The 23690-nt window shown below is 45.4% G+C and overlaps 1 protein-coding gene across 2 annotated transcripts in view; it reads right to left on the bottom strand.

Annotated features, from left to right (window-relative positions):
• Positions 1 to 5736: 5736 nt before the first annotated feature.
• The window catches only part of CMIP (c-Maf inducing protein), a 129754-nt gene continuing 111800 nt past the window's right edge, over positions 5737 to 23690 (bottom strand). The window contains exons 11-22 of one of the 2 annotated variants that reach the window (XM_066194671.1): positions 22674 to 22739; positions 21563 to 21589; positions 21067 to 21115; positions 19512 to 19619; positions 16904 to 17020; positions 15325 to 15465; positions 14338 to 14385; positions 13459 to 13605; positions 11777 to 11882; positions 10608 to 10678; positions 8196 to 8262; positions 5737 to 7724 (exon numbers count right to left, since the gene is read on the bottom strand). In XM_066194671.1, coding sequence (XP_066050768.1) covers positions 7720 to 7724; positions 8196 to 8262; positions 10608 to 10678; positions 11777 to 11882; positions 13459 to 13605; positions 14338 to 14385; positions 15325 to 15465; positions 16904 to 17020; positions 19512 to 19619; positions 21067 to 21115; positions 21563 to 21589; positions 22674 to 22739 — 952 coding nt within the window. In that variant the 3' untranslated portion in view covers positions 5737 to 7719. The remainder of the gene's footprint in view (positions 7725 to 8195; positions 8263 to 10607; positions 10679 to 11776; positions 11883 to 13458; positions 13606 to 14337; positions 14386 to 15324; positions 15466 to 16903; positions 17021 to 19511; positions 19620 to 21066; positions 21116 to 21562; positions 21590 to 22673; positions 22740 to 23690) is intronic. The other variant, XM_066194672.1, reaches the window with a different exon arrangement.

Genomic DNA, 23690 nt, shown 5'->3' with positions numbered 1-23690 from the left:
CTCCTCCACAGTCACCCCTCCAGTCACTTGCTGCCTTGAGGCCACACCACACCATGTCCCAGGCAAGGAAGGGTTCCCACAACAGGCTGAGCTCCCTGAGCACGGTGTCAGCCTAAACCAGACCCCAAAACCCAAAGCAATTTCACTCATGAGCTGCAGGAAGCCAAGAGCTCTGTTTGGCCACCATGAGGACAATGGAGCCCATCAATGGACAGCAGGTGACTTGTGGTGTGGCAAAGGACAGTCACAGAGCCACCATGTCCCCATGTCCCTGCTGATGGCAGTTCTCCCTCATCATTCCCAGGATCAGCTGGCACGGCAGTGGGGGCAAAAAATGGACAATTTCACCAAATAACTTCCACAGGGGACAGGGAGCAGGGTGCAGCTCAGAGCCCCTGGGCAGCAGGGCAGGGACAGGAGGAGGAGGAGGAGGAGGAGGAGGAGGAGGAAGGCCCGGGACTGCAGTGGCTGGTGCTGGAGCTCGGGCGGGTTTCCTTGGCAGCCGCAAGCTCAGGGCACTCACCATACCTAAGTGAAGATTTTGTCGCCATGGAAACATTGATGTCATCGGCTCTGCAGCAGCCTCAACCTCAACTGCAACTTTTTTCCTTCCTCCCCCCGGTTTGGGGTTTTTATTTATTTATTTGAGAGTTCCTCACAGGAGATGACCCTGGCGCTGGGCCTGCCAAAACATCCAGGGATGTCCACCAGCCCAGACCCTCCTCATGTCATTGGGGGGCCCCTCACTGGTAGCCCCACTGGGATGGGGCTGCATTTTGGAAACACCCATCAGGACCATGCTCTGCCCTCTGTGCACTGACCCATTTTCCCTGTCCTCATAAATGGACTGCATTTCCAAGAAAGGTGGTTTGGAAGTTCCCGAGATATGAAGGAGGTGACCTGGGCAGAGGCTTGGCACTCTGGGGTCCTGCAGATCTCCCTGTGCAGGAACACAAGGTCACTGTCACAGGCACTATGGCAGAGCCACCACCACTCACTCTCCTGTCAGGAGGAGCCAGACAGACCCCAGAGAGGGAACTCCACGTCTCCATGAAGGACGTGATCCTGTGTGAGCATCCGATGGCCACGCACGGCTCTGGCTGCACAGTGGAGCTTTCCCTTCGGTGCTCAGGGGAGGTTCCCCCAAGCTCTAAACCAAAATTCCCTCTGACAACGACACCCAGCACATTTTCTGAAGAGTTGTGAAGGAGCAGGACCTGGCATCTTTACCAGGCTTGAGCAAGGAGACTCAGCCCTCTGCCAGCCTCAGTTCCAGGGATGAATTTCATCCTGTTAGCCACATCCACGATTACCCCAGAGCCTCCTTTAACTTATCAGTTAATAGTGGACTGTTGCAGAAGTCTGGGTCAGACTGTTCCAGCCAAAAATACTCTACCGAGTTCACTGCAATGTTAAAACAAGAATTTCACCTCAGTGAGGGCAGGAGCAATGCTGTGCCTGAGCTCAGCTGTCCCCGCTGCCCCTCACACAGCTCTTCCCCCGAGTCACAGGGAGATTTGTTTCAGCTGTAGCTGGGATTTTTATAAAGGTCTGGTTTGGTTTTTTTGTTGCTACAATGGACAAATCCTGCTCCTAAACCAGGCCATGGTGCAGAGCAGAATCTCTTTTCCTTATCGTGAAGGGGATCTTGATGGGCCCCATCCAGGCATGGGGGCACAGGGATGTTCCCCCAGCCCCAGCGCTGCTCATCCCATCTGCCAGGCCTGGAGAGAACCACATGGAAGGGAGACAGCTGGTAAAACAGAGTCAGGGAACATAAAATCCTAGTCAATAGACAGGTTTACAATACCTTTTCTCTTTTATAAACAACAATCAGCCACAGATTGTGTGTTTCCAACATTATGGCCCAAACTGACATTTGAAGTGTTCCTGATAAATGTGTTTTTGCAACCTTCAGGGATCACACTCTGCCCCTCTGCAGCAGTAAATAACCAAACCTAGCCCCAAGACCATAAAGCACCTGGCAAATGAGTCACTAACATTAACTATCCTTAATGTCATCTTATTAGGTAAAATATAGAAAGAAAAGTGTCCCTAAGCCAGGGTTTCAGTATTTCAATATAAGAAGGTACAGTGCATACCAAAGACAGCAGCAACACTTCTAATAAAGTGAGACAGTCAGTGGATCTCTGACCTCATATTCAAAGCAAACTTCTCTTTCAAAAAGAACTTTTTCATAATTTAATGCAAAGGCAGGGATTTCATAGCAAAGGCTTATTTAAAAATGGGAGATTCTGGGTGGGAGAGCCTGCTATGATTTAAAAGGATCTCAGTATCTACTGTGAACAACTCAACTTCAAATGTATGCTGCATAAGAATTAAAGGATTAATGTTTGATATCCTACCCCAGCTGGAAGAAAAATTAACAAGAAACTGGTTACTATATCAACTGCCAGATTTGTGAAGCAAACTGGTGAATTTAGGTGCTAAGACCAATTTAATGGTCTGAACACAAACTGAGAGCTCTGTTCTCCTACCTAGAGCTCTGTTTGGATCTTTGTAGAGGTTGGTAGGAGAAAGACATTTACATCAACAAGGTTCATCCATGGCCAGCAGATCTGTGAGGTTTGGGTATATATGTATTTAAAATCTGATAGGGCCTACTGGAAAATTGCAAAGGTATCACAGTACTTGTTCTAGCTGACTAGTGAAAAAGCATACAAGTGAGATTACCTGAAAACAAACCAAACCAAAACCGAGGTATCAGGCTAGCAGGAAAAATACCTGCATGTTTGATATAATGGAAAAGAAGACATCCCAAGATCTGTTATTAATAAAAATGACTAATCTCAAATACTTACTTAAGCTTTTCCCCTGTCAATAGAAAAGAAAATGGAAAAAAAATGTATTGTAACATCTACTTATAAGAAATATTTTGTTATGTGTACTCCATTTAGTTGGAAAAAATCATTACAAATTCAAGAGATAGCAATATTACTGAGTGATGTGTTCTAATGGGCACAGCTGGTCGGCGTTAGAGGGGCTGGGAGAGGTCAGCACTGCCCTTAGCAGCACTTACTGCCCTACTGCTTAGAGAGGTTTGTAGAGTTTCAGGATTAAAGATCCTTGTGCATATGAGACAGGAGGGTACTGCTGCTCCCAGCCATCAGGGCAGGAAATCCCAGAGAATGGAACAGGCCCAGCTGCTGCTGTTTTCCAGAGCCAGCAGTCTGGCTGGAGCTGGCATCCCTGCTTTGCTTTTACCTCATTACTATTTGATTCCTTTACTGCATTTAGGGATTGCTAGTCCAGAGCTCACTTTATTCCCAAGAGGACTTCACCTGAGCAGAGGCTTGATGCTCTGTGGGAAGCGAAAGGAGCATCAGAGACACTTCTTGTGCTCGGTGCTGGAGCCTCTCCAGGCCTTGGGGACCAGGCCAGGTCACAGCCCCAGGACAAGGCCTGCCCGCTCTGGGGACAGGAGGTGAGCCCCAGGGACACTGCAGATTCCCCACACCCACCCAGTGCCACCATCTCCCACAGCTCCCTGTGAGGCCCCTCAGTGAGCCAGCGTTGGGCGAGGAGCCTCAGGTCCCCAGCCATGGGATTTGCGGACAACCTGGCCAGCAGCCAGGATAACCTGGCCATCCCACCAGACAATGCTTCGGGCCAGCAGCTGTTTCAGCACTCCTCTACAAGCAAATCCATGCTGAATTCTCAGGATTTGAGGTACATATTTCACTCTCTGAGCAACACATAAGCTGAGCCCACACAGCTGGGGAACCGGAGGCAAAGGTACTTTGTGAGATTCATCTCTGTGTTTGGTCTTCTGAAACTCAAAAAGGTAGCTGTGAGCAGTGGAAGCAGCAGTAGGAAGGCAGGACAACCACAGGGTTTTAATGAGGACAGGAGAAAATTGCTCCTGAAACTCGGCAGTGCTGCAGCTTTGTGCTCTTTGGACTTGCATCAGAGCTAGTGCACGAGTTCGGGTTGAAAGCCGAGAGCTGCGGGTTGGACAAGCCCCTGGCATTCCAAATCCCCGGGAAGACAGGCTGCAGTCACCTCCCAAACGGAAGCAGGCGGCTTTTGAACAGCTCCATTATCAGCAAGCAGCAGCTGGGCACAGGCAGAAAGGCATCATTATCCAGGGGAAACCACCAGCCAGCAGCAAGGCCCAGCGCCCTGGTACAAAAAGCTCAGGAAAACCGGAGCGCAAGCTCAGACACAGCATCTCTATTAACAGCACGTCTAATCCCCACCTCGTGTCACCAACAGGAGATCCTCACTCAGACACAATCCTGAGACGCTGCTCTGTAATTGCCACAGGCCTGAGGCCAAAGGCAGCTGTCCTGGCACAGTGATGGCTCCAGCCATGTTAGACAGACCCTGGAGGACAATTTTACTTAACTCCACACTGACCACCTCCAATCTCACGGTGCTCAGCCTGCTGCCATGGCAAGGGGAAATTCTGCTGTTTCAGAAGCCTTGGAGCAGGGAGGGAGCACAAAGGAGGAGTTTCTTGGAGGCTGCTGCAGAAGGCAGGACCAGGGCAGGTGTTGAAGGGGGATCTCACACCACGCCCGCTCCCTGCTCACTCCAAGTCACCCATGCAGCATCTCAGCAAAGCTCTGTGGATGTCCAGGCTTCTCCCACTGCTGATAATCCAGATGAGGCTGCAGAACTCCAACGCTGTCACCAGTTGCCCCAAAGGCAGAGCCTGGGGAGCTCAGGGAAGGATCATTGTCCACAGCAGGAAGAGAAGCTGAATCCAACATTTGCCTCAATCTCACCAAGGCCTAAAGCTCTCCTTCCTTGGGCGATTTCTCAGTCCCTCATACAACATCCCAGGAATATTTCTGGCTCTTCTGGGTCCAGAAAGGTTTCGTGAAGTCCTTGCTGTTGCCAGGGCAGGACAGCCCATATGCAGTGGTGACTGATCAAGGGGAAGCACCCAAAAAGCCCAACAGACTCAGCTACAGCTGTCTGGGTTCAGTGAAGGAAAAACAAGTCAGGTTATTCTCTTCATCAAGGGCCATCCTGTGAGCACTTCTCAGCTTGGCTGGAAGCGCAGTGCAAACCCTCGTGTTTCTCCATGTCCTGAAGTCTGTTTTGTGGAACGGAACAAAAATACAGACAGAGGTGAGAGTACAGGAGCCAGGTAACACAGGTGATGAAGGCAGCGCTCAGAACACCTGCAGGAATTGGGATTCAAGTGGGGCCCATTGGTTTGGAAGCTGAAGAAGTTCAGTAGCTGTGCAGACAATGGAGGCAGAGTCGTGGAGCTCCAGCTGAGTCTCCTGCTGGCGTCCAGCCCACACCCTGCAGGGCTCCATCAAAACAGCTGGAGAACGCAAACACAGCACACCCCTGATTTTGGAGGCTGCCCTAAAATACACCTTAATGTAACAGAAAACCCTCTCGAGCCTGGAGATGCCCCAGTGCTTCCCCCACTGCCTACATCAGGCAACCAGTGCAAAAACCCCCTCACTAATGCAACTCTTGACGGCCACTGCAAGGACTCCTTCAGCATTTTGAGGATTGGGGACAGTGCAGAAAACAGGCTTGGGGAGGGATGCAAAAACAGGACACACAAAACTCAACTGTCCTCCTCTTTTTCCTCCTCCTTCTCCTTCTAGGTGGTTCCTCAAGCCTGAGAGTGGTGGAAACAGCCTGGCTGCCTGCTGGGCCCCCTGCTCTGGAGTCTGCACCACCCACAGCATCCCCACATCACCAGCCAGCCAAAGCCTCCTTCAAAGAAAACACAAAGCACGCAGCTAAAAGATATTCACTTACAGTTTATTTTTGCCTGAAATTATTTCACATCTCTTTGTACACAGCTACAGAACAGTAGTAGTAAACCATTGGTAAAAGCAACAGTGCTAAGGAAAATGTTGGCATATTTTTTCTTCTTTTTTTTTTTTCTTCTTCTTCTTCCTTCCCATACTGCATCTTCATACAGTCTGGGATTTGAAGGGGGAAAAAAAAAAAACCCTGACACACTACATGAGTTAAGACTCAATTTCTATTTCATTATTAAAAAAAAAAAAAAGAAAGAAAAAAGAGAAAAACAACATCATTTGGGATGGGGTTGTCTACATAGCAACAAACTTTAAAAAAGAAAACAACAAAAAAAAACTTGAACAAAAAAGCTTGGCTTTCCATTGAATAAGATTAAATATATATATATATTTATATAAAAAATTACATTGGCTGTATGTGAAACTTTGAGGTGCTGAAGAATAAAATAAAAGTGTTAAACAGAAGAAAAAACTTTTTTGTTTTGTTTTTGTTTTGTTTTTTTAAATAAGCAGCTCTGTACAATGAAGGCTCATTATGAAAAAAAAAAAAGTCAACAGCATAGTTATAAAAGAAACCAGGATTTTTAAAAAATCATTCTTCTAAGCAACTGTGGAATTTGAAAAATGTAGCAAGTCACATTTACAGACAGGTCAGAGCTATCGGATCAGCAACACCGCGATTTCCTCAGTCTCCCCAGAGGAACATGCAGAACAATGCGTGCACAGAATAGGGCAGGGGCGGGGGGGCACAGGACAGGGGAGGGAATGGGGGGAAAAAAGAAAAACCCAGAAAAAGCTGATGCACAAAGTGGAGGGAGAGCTTTTTTTTTTTTCTCTTTTTGAAATATCGGACGTAAACAGAAAACATCGGAGGCAACTGGTAAAATCTACAGTTTGCAAACACCCCGTTGGCAAAATAAACGTCTCTTCCCCGTCTCCCGTGTTGAAACCTGACATGGCTTAAAAGACTAAAGAAAAGTTTTCAGACTTTGGAAGGAATTGTGACTTTTATTAATCCCTGCACTCCCTCCCCCAACAACCACGTCCCCCTTGATAAAGATTTTCCTTCCTATTTGATAACATTTGAGGCATCTTGAAATCAAAAAGACAACACGATGAATGTTGACAAAGAGGGAGTATAATACAGTTTGCATTACTAAAAGGCAATTCTTTGAGGAGGACATTTCCTTAAAAAAAATAATAATAACAACAAGACAGCAAACTAGTTTATACAGTACTATACGCAAAAAAAGGGTAAAAGAATTACCAATTCATAAATAAAAGACAGGTCCCAGACCTGTTATTTGTGAACCATTTTCTTAAATAGGTGCATTATGTAAATCTTATGTACAACAAAATTATTTTGCATAACAACTGCAAGGACATGGGGGGAGGTGAAAATCATATTGGTTTTGGTTTTCTTCTCTTGAGATTTTTGAAGTTTGATTTTCTGGAGCAAAACTGGTGAAACAGGAGTTCTGGCTGGCTGGGTGCCAGCCAAGGAAACTCAGGTAAGTAAGGACAAAGAAATATTTTTTTTTTTCTCCACACGGCATAAAACACAAATGCAAATAAAATCCACAAAGGTGATTTTTTCCTCTTTATAATCCTCTTGCTGCTACAAAGTCCTTTTTTTGTTTGTTTGTTTCCTTCCTTTTCAATTTAAATTATGTTGATTCTGAAATCACAAAGCTGAAAGGATCCGATGGGGTCCAGGCTTGCCCCGTCCTCCCAACACACACAACTCCACTCTGCTACCCCACAACCACAACTCCTGCCACCAAGTCCCCAGACTCACTGCTCTACAGGAATTGGCCAAAAGTTATTTTCTGGTTTGTTTCGATCTGTCTGTTTTAAAAATCTTTTCCTTCTCGCAAGAAGCAAAAGAGAAGAGTGGGAGGCAGGGAGGGTTCACCAGGCTTCGGTGTAGCGGACGTCCACCTCCTTCAGGTTGGGGAGTTTAGCCTGTGAGGGGAGGAAAGGCCAGAATTAACAATGTGCTCAGGGCTCAGGTAAAAAGTCCCTATCCAATCTCTTGTGTGGGATCATTCCCTGCGCTTATCCAGCAGAGCAGTGGTATCCAAATCTGGAGGAGGAACAGAGAAGTGGGAGGTGAGAGAACTTCCTGGGAAAGGAGAACACCTTGCCCCGCTGTCGTTGGTGTTGATGATTGGCTGCCCAGGGTAGGTAAAGGCCAAAAAAACTTTGCGTCCTGTGACTTTTTGTGTGACAGCAAGCCTGAGACCTGTGCAGGTCTGAAGATCGTGCTTGTATTTTGAATGTGGGCTCCCAAAAGAGGATGAGAGCACCTCCCCTTGGCAAGGAAAGCACAGAGGCCCACGGGTGGTGAGGGTGACAGGCAGCCCAGGAGAGGCAAAGGGCAGACACAGCTTTCTGGCCCGGGAGCTCCTGTGTGGCAACAATCCCCGGACTTACTCAATTCAGAGGTGGTGTCCAGATCTGGAGGAGGGCTGCAGAAAGGGACAAAGCACCTCCCAGCAAACTGGGAGGATTGATCTGTCAACCACCAACTGCAGGAAGAGGTGTGACACCCTGGGCTCAGTGCCGAGTTCAGCAGCGAGCTGGGGCAGGCGGGTGGGGCCAAGTAACACCATGCTGAGCCCTTACAGACACACCAAGTCCCACCTGCTCTAAAACCCATGCACCAGGTCCAGATCAGACCCTGATCTTCATTTTTTATGCAAATGCTCAGCAAAACGTGTCTGTCCAACTTTGGCCATGAAGGCAGTGGACTCAAACTGCAGCAGAGAGAGACACGTTCCTCCTTCAGCCTCCACACTCCACGTACTAAAACAACTTGTGGAGCATCAGCAACTTTTGGTGTCTTTGTGGTCTCCCCTCCAACAGCTCTGCTGCTTTTGGCCATATCCTTCCTGAATCACCCCACATGAGGCAGATGGGGCCTGGCTCTTTGGGCTGTTCCTACTCGCCGATCTCCTTTCCACGCTCCCTGACCATAATTACACAGCTAATTCTCTCAAAACAAATAAACACGTTTAATTAGGCCAGGGCATAATTGAGGACTTGGAAGTTTCTAGGAGTCATTATTACCTCACTCCTTGATTTATGTGCACGCATATTTTGATAAGAGCTATTCATAATCCTACAGACACTGCCAGCAAATAATTTTTCAGTTAGGCAATAATGACTTCAGTAGTGGGTGTTTATTTATTGTCTGGTTCAGCCTGCCTGGTACATATGTGGGTGTCTGTGTGTGTGCAAGCGTGTTTAGTGGGGTGGGGGATGGAGCTGAGAGGAAATGTCATCACTGGCTTGTGCCCCAAATGCTCTTGCAGACCAAGGTGAGAAGAAGGGAAGATTTGTATCAAAAATATGTCCTTAGATGTCTGAGCTGCTCTTAACAAACCTACAACCACGCGCCCCAGGGAGAGAAGCTACTGCCTTTGAATACATACACAGCCCTAAAAAAATGGCCACCAAGATAAATCTCAGTGGAAGAGGTGAAAGGGGAAAAAGTGATGCCTGTCTGCTTTTGCAGCTTTTTGAATTCTCTGCAATCACCAGGCCTTTGCTCACAGGCTGTTTTGCTGTTTGCCCTGGCAAGTCACTTCCTTGTGTGGCTGCTAAGGCCTATTACTGCCACACCAGAGCAGAGGGAACTCGTTAGGAAAAGGTGAGTTTCAGCAAGAAGTGAGTGGCAAAGGGGCTCAGAAGCAGGGGTGGGACTGGAGGAGCCTTTCAATAGATGTGATTTCAGAGCCCTAGGCCAATTACAGCACTGACCTTGATTGTCTGTAAATGCCTGGGGCCTGATACAAGCTCCATTGTGTGAACCCATCTGCAAGCCAGCTGTTAATTCCAAGGAGTTCTTTGCATATACAATTGTGACACAAGTTTTTAAAAGCTGATCTTGAAAACTCCATGCAAGCAGCATTGCAGCTGAGTCCCCGGGGGAGCCCTGGCTCCAACAGCCAGAACCAAAGATAGACGCTTGCAGTGAATTTTGAAAGCAGAGCAGTTACAGGACTTGCTTCAAGTTCCAAACTCAACCCAAGGTTGTGACCTTTTAAGTAAACATGGCCCAATCTGTTTCAACATCCAAGACAACAAATGTCAAGTTTCATCTTGAGTCCTTGGATCTCTGCGGTAAGATTTTGGGAGATGCGACTCACACACCAACAGAACGAAGCCAAAGTCCACGTGAAGTCATGAAAGCCAACACATCTCAGGCAAGCTTTGAAACCACCTGGGGCTACATCCGGGTTCTTTACAACATTTTGCCTAAGCGGTTATAAACTCACAGTAAAACCAGACATTACATGTCAAATTTCAGAACTGGGCATCTGTGCAGATGCAGTTTCTGCTCAGAACCCAATTCCAGTCCTAGAGGTGTTGAGATAAATTTGCATCTTCCTCAATGCTTTCAGTTCTCCCTTTGCATTCCAAATCAAAGCTTCATGACACTGTTCACCCAAGTTACTTTTGGTCCTGTTAACAGTATAGGATATGGTGTGCACTAGATTGTACCTGTCCCTGTATCCTCGTCAGAAACAACCAATATGCTTCTATTTATGAAACTTTTACTGATACAGCCTTTACTGTTGATAGCACAGGCAAAAAGATTGAGCTGCTGATTCTATCTCATGCTTCTCCATTCAGTGTATTAAATGTTTCCTGGGTCCATCAAAGCCAGCAACCTCCCAATGCTGCTTTCAGTCATTACATCCACAAAATAATCCACTTCACCCTCTTCAGATAACTTTCATGCTACCCACTCCACAGGATCAGCTCTCCCTGCCCTAGGCATCACCACCATGCTGTTGCTACAGCTACTTCTCATCTTTAGAAGATGCAATTCACAAATACCTTGAGATCTTCGTAGGTATCTGCTGAAAGTTTGGTGCTGTTCATATTTAAACTACACAGGCTCTTCATGGCTGAAAGAGAAAACACAGATACTTATGATCATGCTGCATTTTCTTAAAATATCATGCTTACAGTAGGCCAAAGCATAAACAAGACATGACTATGTGCAGCACTCCCAGGAAAAAGCTGAATAGCATAAAATATAGAAATACAAATGGATAAACAGCTGTTTGGGCCCTCATCCAGGAAAAAGTCCCTATTTAGGAAGGGCTATTAAGCATATGCTTAAGACTGCTGACTTCAAAGGAGTTCAGTCAACTTCTCATAATCGGTTTCCTGCACATTATTCTGAATAGTGCCCGTTCTCAGTGCTCTGCGTGGTGCTCGCAGGGGCCATGCTGATCTGGCAGTCCTCCCTCTCCTCCCCCCATTCCCATTTTAGGCTCCAGTACTTACTAGAATAGTTTCCTAAGATGAGCCATAACTACTGAGCTGTCTGGCACGTCTGCATAGGATCAAGCCTATTAAAGTAGCCCTCCAAACCCAGCAGTGAGGTCTGTAATGCACTGCTGGGTGCAGGAGGCAGTTCCATTCCCGCACGTCCAGCAGCTCTCAGTGTTCAGGGAATCCTGGATGACTCCCTCTGCCTGCCTTGCCTTGTTTAAACTAAGAACAGGGAGAGTTTCACCTCCCCAAAAACAAAGGTATAAAAAATGCCAGGAGGAGCATGGAACCTGCTGCACAGTTGCTGAACTGACTGAGAAGCTGCCAGGTGGTTTTGCAATCTTCCCCTCCTGCACCACAATGGCAGGTCTCACCCAGAGACAATACCCATAGGAAGAAATCTGGGAAGTCTCTGGGCAACAGGTCACCACGTGAGGTAGGGACAGGTGCCATCAGTGATGCCAGAGGCAAGATCTAGAGTATGGCTCAGGAGGACAAAACCCACACAAGGCCACCTAGTGCCATCAGGCTCAGGTCACCATCCCACAGCTGGACAGGACTGGGCAGGGAGGAGGGAACATTAAACCTAAACACAGCCACAGCCTGTCCTAAATCCCTGCAGAAGCAGCGCTGTAGCACTGAGAGATCCATCTCCTGCCAGAACCCACAGGAATTCCTCAGAACCCACCAACAGTGTCCCACACAAGCCCCTCTTTGTCACTCACAGCTCAGTGCCAGCAGCCCGGCGTCCGTCACCGGCGTCTCGCACAGGTTGAGCACTTGCAGCATGGTGAGGTGCTCGGACAGGAGCCGCAGCCCCGCGTCGCCGAACTGTGGGGAGCAAGCACAGCTGGGTCACACCTGGCACCCACATGGGGCAAGAACCCCACTGCAGGCACCCACACCTGGTGCCAGAACCTCAGTGCAGGTACCCACACCTGGGGAAAGAACCTCAGTGCAGGCAGAGCCACAGAAATAGGGTTTAGAAACGGGGTTTGACCCAGCCCTCAAAGCCACGCTCCCATCCCTTGTCGCCATCGCCAATGACAGCAGAGAAAGCAAAGGGTTTTATCCCTGCCTCGCAGGCGGGGAACAGAGAAATTAAGCGACTTGTGTGCACTTAACCACAGGCCATTACTTAATGAGAGTGGTGCCTTTGAAGGCTGGACTTTGTACAAGCGGGCTCCCACCCAGGCTATACACGATGGTTATGGCAGCCTCAGCCAGTTCCCAACCACATCACACAAAAAAAGCACAGTGCAAGTGGTATTAATTAGCTATTTTAGTCTCAAGAACAATGCACTATTATTGGTAATTGTTCTATTGACCCACTTGGTTTCTGCTGTTTCTAAATTCTAGATTAATGGAAACCAGGATATCGCAAAATAAAATGGAATCCAAACCCTTTTTTCTCCCCTTTTTTAATAAAAAGAAACCCCACACAAAAAGTAGGCTCTTTGTTCAGTGAGATCAAACTCATTTTGAACAAGAAGCATCAAAGTTTTTCAAATGCAGAAGTTACACTGTTAAGACAAATCTGGAAGAGATACAAACAGCCTTAAAACAAGTGAGCAATCAGTTCCTACTTCATATTCCACATACAAAAAAAAAAGGGTATTTCTGGGATACAAAGTAGTTAGGAAAACAAAAAAAATATTTACATGACATTTTGGTTAAAAAAATGCTGCTTTTTGTGGTTGCACTGACAATCATCATACTTTCAGAGAGCACTACAAGTAGATGCTAACAGAAAATGGGGAAACTTTTTCACTGGAGGACCTCAGAGAGCAAAACGAGCAGAGAAACATAGAAGGAAAATCTAATTTTCAAAGTTCCTTCATTTAACAGCAGAATAATTTGTTCAGTTAACTTGGGTCTTTTTTTTTGCTTACAAATAATCACATTCTCATTATAATTTCCTTCTACTTATTCATTATCTGAGTTTCTTTTTGTTGCTGTTGGGGTGATCAGCTTTCAAGCAATTCACTGCCTAAACTGCACAGACTCTCTGCTTTGCTTGACCGTATGAGCTGCACAGCCTAATTTTTTCATCCTAACTGGGTGGAAAGCAGAAGTATTTCCCAGATGAACAGCAGCACAGGTTCATCTCAGTACACAGCAGCAACCATGCCCAACTGGAACATTCAACCCAAGATAGCAGCAACACTTTTATAATTAAAAATAAAACAAAAACTAAAAATTGGAGGGAAAAAAAAAAAGGAGCGAAGAGAAAAAAAATCAGCTGCCAAGATGAGCTAAACCACAGGAAGGCCCTGTAAAAATAGCAGGAAGACAAAGTCATCTAAGCAGGCCTCTTCACACACTCCTCTTGTGCTGACGTAGTGCGGAATTTCGGAATTAGTCAGCACTGGTTCCTGCTCTGAGTCTCAGGCTGCAGAGCACTCACCTGAGTTGACCACAGGTTCAGCTGCTTGAGTGAAGGCAGTTTGATGAGGTGCTCAGCACAAGCACTTGTCACATTGGTAAAGGCCAGGCTGAGGTTTTCCAGGTTCCCGAAAGATCCCGAGCTTAGCAGGCGGGCCAGGTCTGCATCCTGCAAACAGACAGGACATGGGTAAGAGAGATTGTGGATGCCCAGCCTGGAAGTGTGTGGTGTCACTGATACCGGTAACCAGAGTGAGTTGCACAACGGCTCCACTTGTTTACAGTAACAGAGAACCACACAGAGCAGTTTCTGTTTGTTTGGCAAGCAGCTGGGCTCTTGTGGCAGTGTTGCTTCACACACCCTGGGAAAAATTTGTCCAAACATTAGGGCAAAAATGTCCTTTGCGTGTGTATCCTCATGAGACACAAAGGTTCCAGTGTCACAGCAAGCGCTGAAGATGGGTCTTTAAACATGGTGAAGATTTAACCACAAAGTCCAGGTCCCAGCTGTGCTCAGCACCATTACCTGGCCTCAGTGAAGTTAGTCTGGGTTTGCACCAGGCTTAAGTGCTGGATCTCTTTGAGATGTCCATGACTAACATCCAGAACTGGACATTGTGAAGTTTGCCTTTGTAATGCAAAACCCTGTCCCCCAGAGCTGCCACTCCAGATCTGAGCAGCACTGTAAATGTGACAGCCTGCTGCTGGTGCTGGAAACCGCTGCACAGACCCAAGAGCAGAAATGTGCCCTCAGTTGTGTAAACTCCAGTTGTGTTGACAGAGCAAGTGGAATGGCTCCCCACTCAACTGCCCAAAACCACCATGCCACATGGCAAACATAAATCAAGCGTTTAAATATGGAAAGACAAAGCTTGCTTTTCTATTGACATGATTAACTTACTGTGGACTTGGATGGCAGTGTTAACCTTGTGGGGCCACCTTTTCTTTGCTGTAAAAGAAAAGATATTTTGGTCAAACAAGCTGCCATTCTGCATTTCAGACTCACTGAAGTACAGCAAGCTCCTCACTAGGGCAAACCCTACACCCATTTCAAAGCTTCCTGCCAGCCCTTCCACCTCAGCCCTGCCTTCCCTGCACTGAGTGTGCCTGCTGCTCCCCAAGGGACACCCACTAACCACAGCTAAGTGGGTCTTCGTGCCATTTGTCTGCTTCAGCCTGCCAGCATTTGGCTACTTCCACTTTAAAGGAAACAGCTTTAAAGTGCTGGGCAAAGTGAGCAAAGGGGTTAGGACTGCGCAGCTGATAAAATCACTTGCTTGACTTCAAAAAAAGCATCTACTTTTCAGGCTGGGAGCAGGGGTTAAAGACAAATATAAACGTGAAAGAGGGAAGAGGAAGTTTGTGGGTATGTTTGCATAGGTGAAAAAAGCGCTAATGCGAGCAGGTTCATTTTAAATCTGTACATAATAATAATAGTAGAGATAATCCTCTCTTTAAAATTAGGAAGAATTTTTTTCTGTAGGCTCTAGCTCTAAGAACTAGACCTAAAGGCCATCTCAGTGAAATGCTGGGAATGCCAGAGCATTCAGAAATACTGGCCAGCACCAGAACCATTTGCTACTCATATGTCAAAAGGTGGCAGAATTTGACAAGCTGACTTGTAAGATCTTGAGACAGCAGGGTTTCACCTTTATTCCTTCACACAGATTCTAAGCAGGTTATTGAATATCATTCATAAACATAGTATGGGATTAGTCACATCAGTAAATATCACACAGTATATATATGCACAGTGAAATCCTTTGAGGACTGCTCCCATCCTGTTGTAAATTGGGAATTTCACACCCCGCTTGTCTTTCTTTTGTACCTCCATTTGTGGAGAGCACAGGGCCCAATGTGCTATGGCAATGTGTGCAGGGTGACATACCAGCTCCTTTAACTCCCTCTGCCTCTCACACAGCTGTTCATACATTCTCTTTCCCACGTCTGTGCTTTCCAGGGTGGAGATGATCTGGAGCTGGGTGTCATTATTGTCAATGATGTTGTATTCCAGCATCAAACACAAAATCTAGCAGCAGAACAAAAGGAGAGTGGTCAGTGCAGGGCTTTCATTCCAGTTCTTTCAAATATCCTAATTACACTGGGCATGGTGGTTTAAATTCCGAGGTAAGTTTTTAGAGCATGCATTATGGAGGTTAGATTAGAGGGCATCATAGCAATATTTATGGCCCTTCCAACACACGAATTTAATTTTTTATTTGTAAAGAATGAAGTGTAATCTCCAAAAGCCAGTCTGTCTATCCTGTCCTTCCATTAGTGCTCATTCCTTCTGACTGAGAGGTGCAATTACTTGCATCAGGCCTGGGAGATGGCTCCACGCCACAGCCCTCTCCAGAACAGGTACAATTGATCCAGCATTTCCCAGGTCCATGGGCTGGGCATGGGCAGAGCTGGGACACTGCACACCAGCAGCAGCAGAGCCAAGCAGCTCCTTAAGGGCTGGATTTTCCATCTCGGAGTCCTGGGGTTTCTGTGCAAGCAGAACACGTGTGAGGTGTACCCAGCCCACGAGGCAGGATGGGTCAAGGGCAGAGAGGCTCCACGAGAAGACGCTGGGAGCTCACTGCTGTGGCCAGGACATCCCCCACCTCACTGGGAACACACCCAGCTCACCCTGGGGAAGGGACTGCCAGGAGCAGGGCAGATCCCAAGGGATGATTCCAGTGGGTCACACAGATTTAAGACACAGGCTGCCCCTCCACGCTGCCTTTCCTTTTCAGCTATGTATCATGCCATTGCAATTAAAATGCAAAGCTTTTATTCCCTCCACAATTTCAATTATTTTTAATGAAGAAAAAAAAATCCAGCAACATGATATTCAAATGCATGCAGCATGCTCCTTTATTTACTGGACTAAATTAGCATGCACAGATCTAAGTCAATGAAAAACTGTAACTCCGTCCATCTATTTATCTGCTCTCTTTCTGCTGACAATGACATTTATCAAAAAACTTCTCCTAAGAAACCCAGAAAAATAAGTATAAACTATTAGCACAACAAAAATAACAAATCATAAGCATAAAAAAATGTGTATTAATGTAAGTAAATAAGGCTTTATAAAGACCCTTCCTGTACACTGCTCATTTTGCAGGTAGCAAAACAAGAATCAGGCATTTCATAATGGAAAAGCCTTGTGGTTGTGAACTGTGATCTCTCACCACAGCCTACACCTCCATGGCCATTCATTTCCCATCCCAATCTCTCTAGCTGCATTACAGCAAACAATCTCTTTCTCCAAAAAGTCATGCACCCACCTTTCATTTAATTCACACTCATATCTACACAACAACAATATTCTTTTCCCCTTAACTCAGAGAAACACAACCACCCACTGCTGGTGTTCGATATAACACAAACCTGACCCCTGCTAGAGCCAGTTCTGGGAAAGCAGCGTGAACCTGAACACTGCTCCTAAACCTCTATGACCACATGATTTTAGGGCTTACCTCGACCATCGTCTGGTTACCCCTCAAAGCCAGCAGCATGCAAGGTCCCAATTTATTTTCAGCTAGTGAAAGCAGGAACTTCTTTGTTTTATAGCAGGATCCCATCAAAATATGCACCTATTTGAGAAACAGAGGTAAAATCAGGGGTGTAGGCCTAAGAAACACACAGACTGCTGGAAGGGATATTGTTAAGCAGTCAAAAAGTGTTAAGTATTTGCAGTAAACCTAAAGGAATGAAGGCTCTCTTTACAGTTAGGGTTACAGAGTCTCAACAGCTTTACTGCTGAATGGAAGCGACTTTTCTAAGAAGGCGATGCCCAGTGAGATCCGAGGGAGTGGGAAGGTTTTCTCCATAAAGGAGCCCAGCTGACAGCCTGATAGAGGCTCCCCAGGAAACATCAGAGCAGCTGTGCAATTGCCCCCATTCCCAGTAACCTGATGAACCCATCCCCGGGGGAACCACCGGGGATTTTGCTTTTGCATCTGTTTGCGCTTGGGTTTCTCTGGAAATGCCAGCTGGGGAGCAGGGGCTGTGTGGGCTGGGGGTGTAGGTAAAAGGCAGTTTGCTGCTGGCAATCTGCTGGCCTTGGTTAAGGGGTGGTGACAGACAAATCACCTGTTCAGGATGAACAGACAGGACCTGACTGGGGAAGGAAGGACTGCTTTAAGAAAATCTGGCACTCCTGAGCACTAAGTCAGAGATGACTTCACGGGTTTTCATGCTCTTGGGCCACTATCCTGCTCTCTCTTTTGCTCCGTTTTCCCTGAAAGGAAAGAACTGCTAAGAACATCCCCTGAGGGACGCTCCTTCGAATCCTTGAGCTGACAAAACTGTTCTGCAGACTCTGCAAGCTCCAGAAAGCAGCGTGTGATATCACATAGTAACACCTATGGCAGAAATGCAAAGCCACTTGTGCAAATCAAGCATGTCTCTTGTCAGAACAGAAGTTGGTCATATTATCTCCAATGTAAAAGCCTTAGAGATTAAATGCAGGGAAGTCTGGGTTCCTAGAAGGAAGTCTTATTTCATAGCCCAGATGGCTGATTGACCATGTGCTGCAGAACACCACATGAGAATTTGCATTTTCCAACAGCCTAGGCAGGAAGAGTTCCATTATGTGGACTCAACATCAGCACTACTCCACAATGACCTTGTAAATGCATTCTGTGCCCCCCCCGGCTCATGGCATTGCCTGCACAATGTTCAATACTGCTGAAAATACCACAACCATGCCATGATGAGGTCAATTCTATGTGAATCATGGCTTCATTACCAGCAAGCTCTTTAGAAAAACAGAAAATCTTATTTTCCTTAAGCATCTATCAGCTCAGGTGGCCTTCAAAAAATGTGAAACTCCAAGCCAAAAGGGATTTAATTTCATGCAGTTTTCATTAAGTTTTTTTAGAGGTTTTCTTGAGCAGTGGAAAATACTGACACTGACAGTAAAGTAACATTAGGTGCATCTCCGAACAGGGTGTTTTTCCAACTTTATGGTTAGTCGTTAGCAGCTCTTTAAGTATTTATCAACATCCTTGCAAAGGGCACAGAGTACTGCATATTAATGTGTGTTAGCATTGTGCTTTCTCATGCAAGCCATCTCCTGATGCTCATAAATATCTTGAACCACAACAGCTCTCAGGAGAAATGATACAGTTCTGAAGAAATTTTCTTTTCAAAGATAAAAGACAGATGAACAGTGAAGAGGGGTGAAACCTTTTGTAAACACTCTTCTTCCATTACCAGTTTCAGAGGTATCTGATCTGTCTGAATTTAAGGGTAGAGACAGACATCTATGTTCTCTATGTCCCAAAATGTTCAGCATGTGGGAGATGCACAAAGAGTAGAAAGTCACTTCCCTGTGTACCCAGAGCCAACTTCAACAAATGTTTTCCCCCTTACCAGGGAAATCCAGTATTATAATTTCCATCTTACTTGGTATAAGGAGAATTAATACAGAGAGAGATCTACGTGGCTTGACCCAGGTTGCACAGGAAGACAGTGCTTGAATCACATCACTGATTAAAACCTGTTATTTTCTGTCTAGCCCTTCTCAGAGTTACAAAAGAAATAACAACTGGAAATGGAATGCTGGTTTCTAATTACACCTCTTCACAACAATGTAACTGGGCAGAGACACTGATAACACCTTTTTATACCTATCCATCCATCCTTTAAGCCAATGCAACTGTTGGTTTTAAATTCCAAGGCAGCCTATAAATGTAAACCATAGGTGTGGATGTACAGAACAGTCTGTCTCCCAGTATTCCATGTTCCCTGAGAGGGTTTTTTATACAGACAGACAAAGACACATCTTTATAAATACAGAAATACATACATACACACAAGCATGGTTTGTATATTACTCTACCAGTGAGAAAACCAGATTCAAAAAGAGAACAGTAATGTGCTAACCAAACTGTGACTTGCAAGGGAGGTCGATGCATTTGGTGGCAGAAAGATCTGGATTTTTTGGTGAACACTCATGGTTAACAAAATCGTGATTTCGATAATTTATTTTTTGACAGAAACAAGTAAATCTTGTTACTGCCAACTAGGCATTAGCTACAAGGAAGAAGTTTCTGAACTCACATCACTGCAGACACGTACCATACTGGCAAAGAGCTCTCCATCATCATCACAGGCCACTCCCCCAGGGCTGTAGAGCTGGAACCAGCCGTCCTTGCCAGCCCTCACACTCAGCAAACACGAGTGGACCTGCCAAGAAGTGAACACATTGGGAAGGTTACAGCTCCTGCCAATAACCACCAGCATCTCCCACACCGGGCCAAAAGTAACTGCAAAGCCAGGGACTGCTGGAAATTTCATGGTTAATATTCCAATCTAAGGAGCTGCAGGCCAGTCTCCACTCCCAGAATCCATTTTTTCAGTCTAACCAAGAGGCAAGCTGCATCCTCCCTTATTGCATGGCCCTTTTCATTCCCTTTACACAAATCAAAGAAGAAATGGCTCTAGTCTAGAACAGCTCCTTTCACCTGGAAAAAAAAAAAACCCACCAAAAAAACCCCCACAAATGTCTCAGCTTCTGTCATTTTCCCCCTGCCCTCCCAGTATGTGTGTTTATACATCTGATGTGATCCGCATACCAAATGTGGTGGTGGCTTATGGCTTGCTCATACCAGTCATTAACAATTCTTATTACTCTTCCTCTAATAAAATTTGACCAGAGTCGGGGTGAAGGAAATCCACAGGGAAAACTCAACAGGGATACATAACACGGAAGCTGCACTGGAGAACTGGCACTAGTGAGCAACCATTAGTCTAAATTTGGCCCACTGTAGAGACTACTATATTTAGTCCCACAATTTAATAGAGAAGTCATAATTAAGCTTTATTTTTTCCTTTTCTTTTTTTTTTTTTTCTTCACTTGAAGAAACAGAAGTTCCATTTCAATTTTTGAGGTGCGTGTGTGGGAGGCAAATTCTTTCCTTTGGGCACAGAACACTAGTGACAGATGAAATCCTGGTGCCATTCCAGGACAAGGTCTTTTCTGACAAGGGTAACTACTGCTCACAAGAGCTAAACCCATAAAAATGAGGAGTTCTGGGCACTGATGATACAGCTTCACCCACAGTTTGAGGGAGCTTTCTTGCCTTTATGCCAAAAGCAAGAGTCACTGTGGATGAGAGGTTCCCTCTGACTCAGCCAAAGCTGATGATGCTGAGCAGGCTCTGAGTGCAGCTCCGAGGCAGCAGCCACCACGAGGCTGCAGCAACACTCCCAGCCCAGCAACACACCTCCCACCCCTTTCTGCTGCCAATTCATCACAATTACGGTCATTTGCACACAACGTGGCTGAAACACAGCTACAGCAGACCGGGTATTTTGTAAGCTGTGTGGATCCATGGATTTTGCTTCCATTTTTTTTGTATGGAAGATGAAAAGCTCTGAGTGATCCCACAGAGGGGGAAAACCTTGCTGGTTGCAGTTTACTGCAGGACAAGGACATCAACTATGCCAGACAAGGAGGTGACAACAAATAAACCTTACACATAAACCACCCTGAGTGGCCACGACTCCTTAAGAGACTTAGGCAGAGTGAAACCACACCGTGTTTTAGAACAAGCTACTTAAGGAGGGATCTGAACAAGTGCAGCTGCAATCCCTCCAACTAACACTCTGTGTAAACTGCCAGCAAACTCACTTCTTGCCTCGGGTCTTCTGCAAATCTTTGAATCACATATTTCAGCTCCCTGAAAAAATAAGAGTAAGAAGGACAAGAATAAGCAGTTGCTTGTTGCAGTATTTGCACAAGTGTCACATTTCTTTTGAATAACACCTAAAATTATATATATTAATGCACTTTAGAGAGAAACAAGTTAAACTCCTTCCACAGGAGGGAAATATGATGCCTAAAAATGATTACCAAGGACAGTGTCTGTTCACATAGCTTAGAAAATGTTTCAGAGATGTGCATTGACAAACTCCTTTGTAAATTCTATCAGCACCCAGTGGCTTTAGTCCTTGGGCTCCTGCTAGCACAATAAATTACAAAGAAAACTTTTTATTGCTAACAGAACATGCCTACAGCCCTTCACAGATAAAAGCCACTAGAGACACAATACTGAATAATGCATCATTGCTATTATTGACTATTACAAGTATTTATTCAATAAAACAAAGGAGCCCCAGAAACTTACTTTGTGAATTTCTCATGCGCGAGAGCCCTGAAATTTAAAACAGAAAACAGAAGAGTATGAGGATCGCAGAAAAAGGAGAGAGGGGAAAAAAAAAAAAAAGCCCAAAAAACCAAACAAGCACTTTTCAGTTCTTTCCAGATAATAAAAAGACTTGCTAAGCAACTGCAGGACATAAGACAAAAAAAAAGTTTCAAAAAATCAGATAAAGCCTCTTTCATTAACCTAGGGGAGAAAATTACTTGGAACAAATCTTGTAGCTTTTCTTGAGTCTGTCTTAGACAAGGCTCTGACTAATGTCAGTAGGAGCTTTGGGTCAGAAGAAAGTAAAAGACTAACAACACCATCATATAATTACAGAGTTTTGCCTACCTCCAAGAACCAGGTGTATTCTTTAATTGCAATGCAATTAGGGTATGGTCACAACTAATTAGCATCATACATCAGTAAAGCAATTAATGGTCATTTTGTGAAGTGCCTTGCATCATGGTATGGTTTACAGCTCCCCCAAGGCTCACATTTGACTTCGGTAATGATGTCTCTGTTACCTATCTCCAAGCTCTCACTGTAGCCCAGGTAACTTGGTATGGAGGATTAGACCTCTGTGATTCAAGACATCAGGTCATTAGGGGATGTGATAAGCCAGCAAATTGTACAATTACAGGTTGTAATTTTTGTCCGTGGAGGTCTGCACTTCATAAACACCACTGTTCATTAATAGGTTTCCGAGGGAGCTCGGCTGATCCGTGGGGCAGCTCCTTCATTTAATGCAAAATACAAATGACAGGAGTCTCTGTGACGCCAGTGAAGCATCCTCCTCCACTAAATCTCTCACTTTGCTCTCTCCTCCTCACCAGCTTTCCTTCCCTTCCTGTCTGCCTGTCTCTAGCTAACCATATTTCTTTTCAGGATCATCTGAGAGAAATGGGGAAGGAAGTTGAAGATGGGGAGGTCTTCACATCCCTCTGCATCAGCCAAAATCAACTTCAGTTTCTAAATCAATACTAGAGGCACAAAGCTCCTGTTACCATCACTCTTTACTTGACGTATATTTCACCATAGAAAAAACAGCAACAAGAACAAGCCAGTAAATACTAAGACAGTGCAAACTCACTCCTTGGGAAACGGGATAGGTTGAAGCAAGCTGGCGAGGGCTGGTCTCCAGTCATCGTAGTCTGACCTGCAAAATGAACATTTTGTTAACAGATTACCAGGTTTTAAGTATGGTTTGCCAACAGCTAGCTCAAGGAGTTAAAAACTTTTTTACTGTGGGCACCGATAACCTTTCTGGTTTACTGAAGCACTCTCAAAATCTACAGTGACATTTCCCTTTTCTGTTTCAGCACATTCTCCGTTGAGGCACAATAAATCTGGTATTTACAGTGACCTCCAGAGAGGCCTTCTTTATGTCAACTTAAAGACATTTGCTGTTTATGAAACCTGTTGACATTTAATCACTAAGTAATACTTTCATCTAAGTTGGTAGAGCAATTACCAGGCCACTGCTATTTACAGCTCTTCTCTACAATTAACTGGAATTTTTCTTTGCTGTAAGACATAAGCCCATTTGTAAAAACAAAGTTACCCCCAAATCCATTTCTGGCACAAAACCCACCAGCCAAAGCCCAGACCCTGGCTCTCAGTCCCAGTAGTAACAACGAGCACACAGAGAAGTGAATCTCATATGGGCTGGAACACCTGGATATGTCTGCAGAAACAACACAGAGGAGCCTGCCACCTCCTCTTAGTGCTGCTACCTTTTGGATTTCAGTGTTAAAAACCAGAGTATTGGCTGCAGCTTACTGGAAACTTGGCACAAAAGTGTGATGTGTCTTTGGGAGGGAACGAAGTGTAATGTTCTCAAATGGACAGTATCTACTGATAGCATTACAGACAGACAACATATGCACAGGAACTGTTCCAAAAGAAAGCAAAGGGAAAGTTCTAGCTCAGAGAAATTGAAGATGGATGCATTTCCAAAAGCCTCATCCACCTTTTGAGCCACATAAACCAGAAATGTCCATAAACTAATAACACACACGATGTTGGACAATCCACAAAGATACGTTGACAGAAAAAGAAAATTTAAATACATGAGCAGGGTACTCTTAAGAAGCAACATGCAGAGGAG

Source organism: Chamaea fasciata, unplaced genomic scaffold (genome assembly GCF_029207755.1).
Source record: "Chamaea fasciata isolate MVZ Bird 193981 ecotype frontalis unplaced genomic scaffold, bChaFas1.0.hap1 SCAF_12, whole genome shotgun sequence".
Taxonomy (NCBI): domain Eukaryota; kingdom Metazoa; phylum Chordata; class Aves; order Passeriformes; family Sylviidae; genus Chamaea; species Chamaea fasciata.
This window is presented reverse-complemented; position numbering and strand designations above follow the sequence as displayed.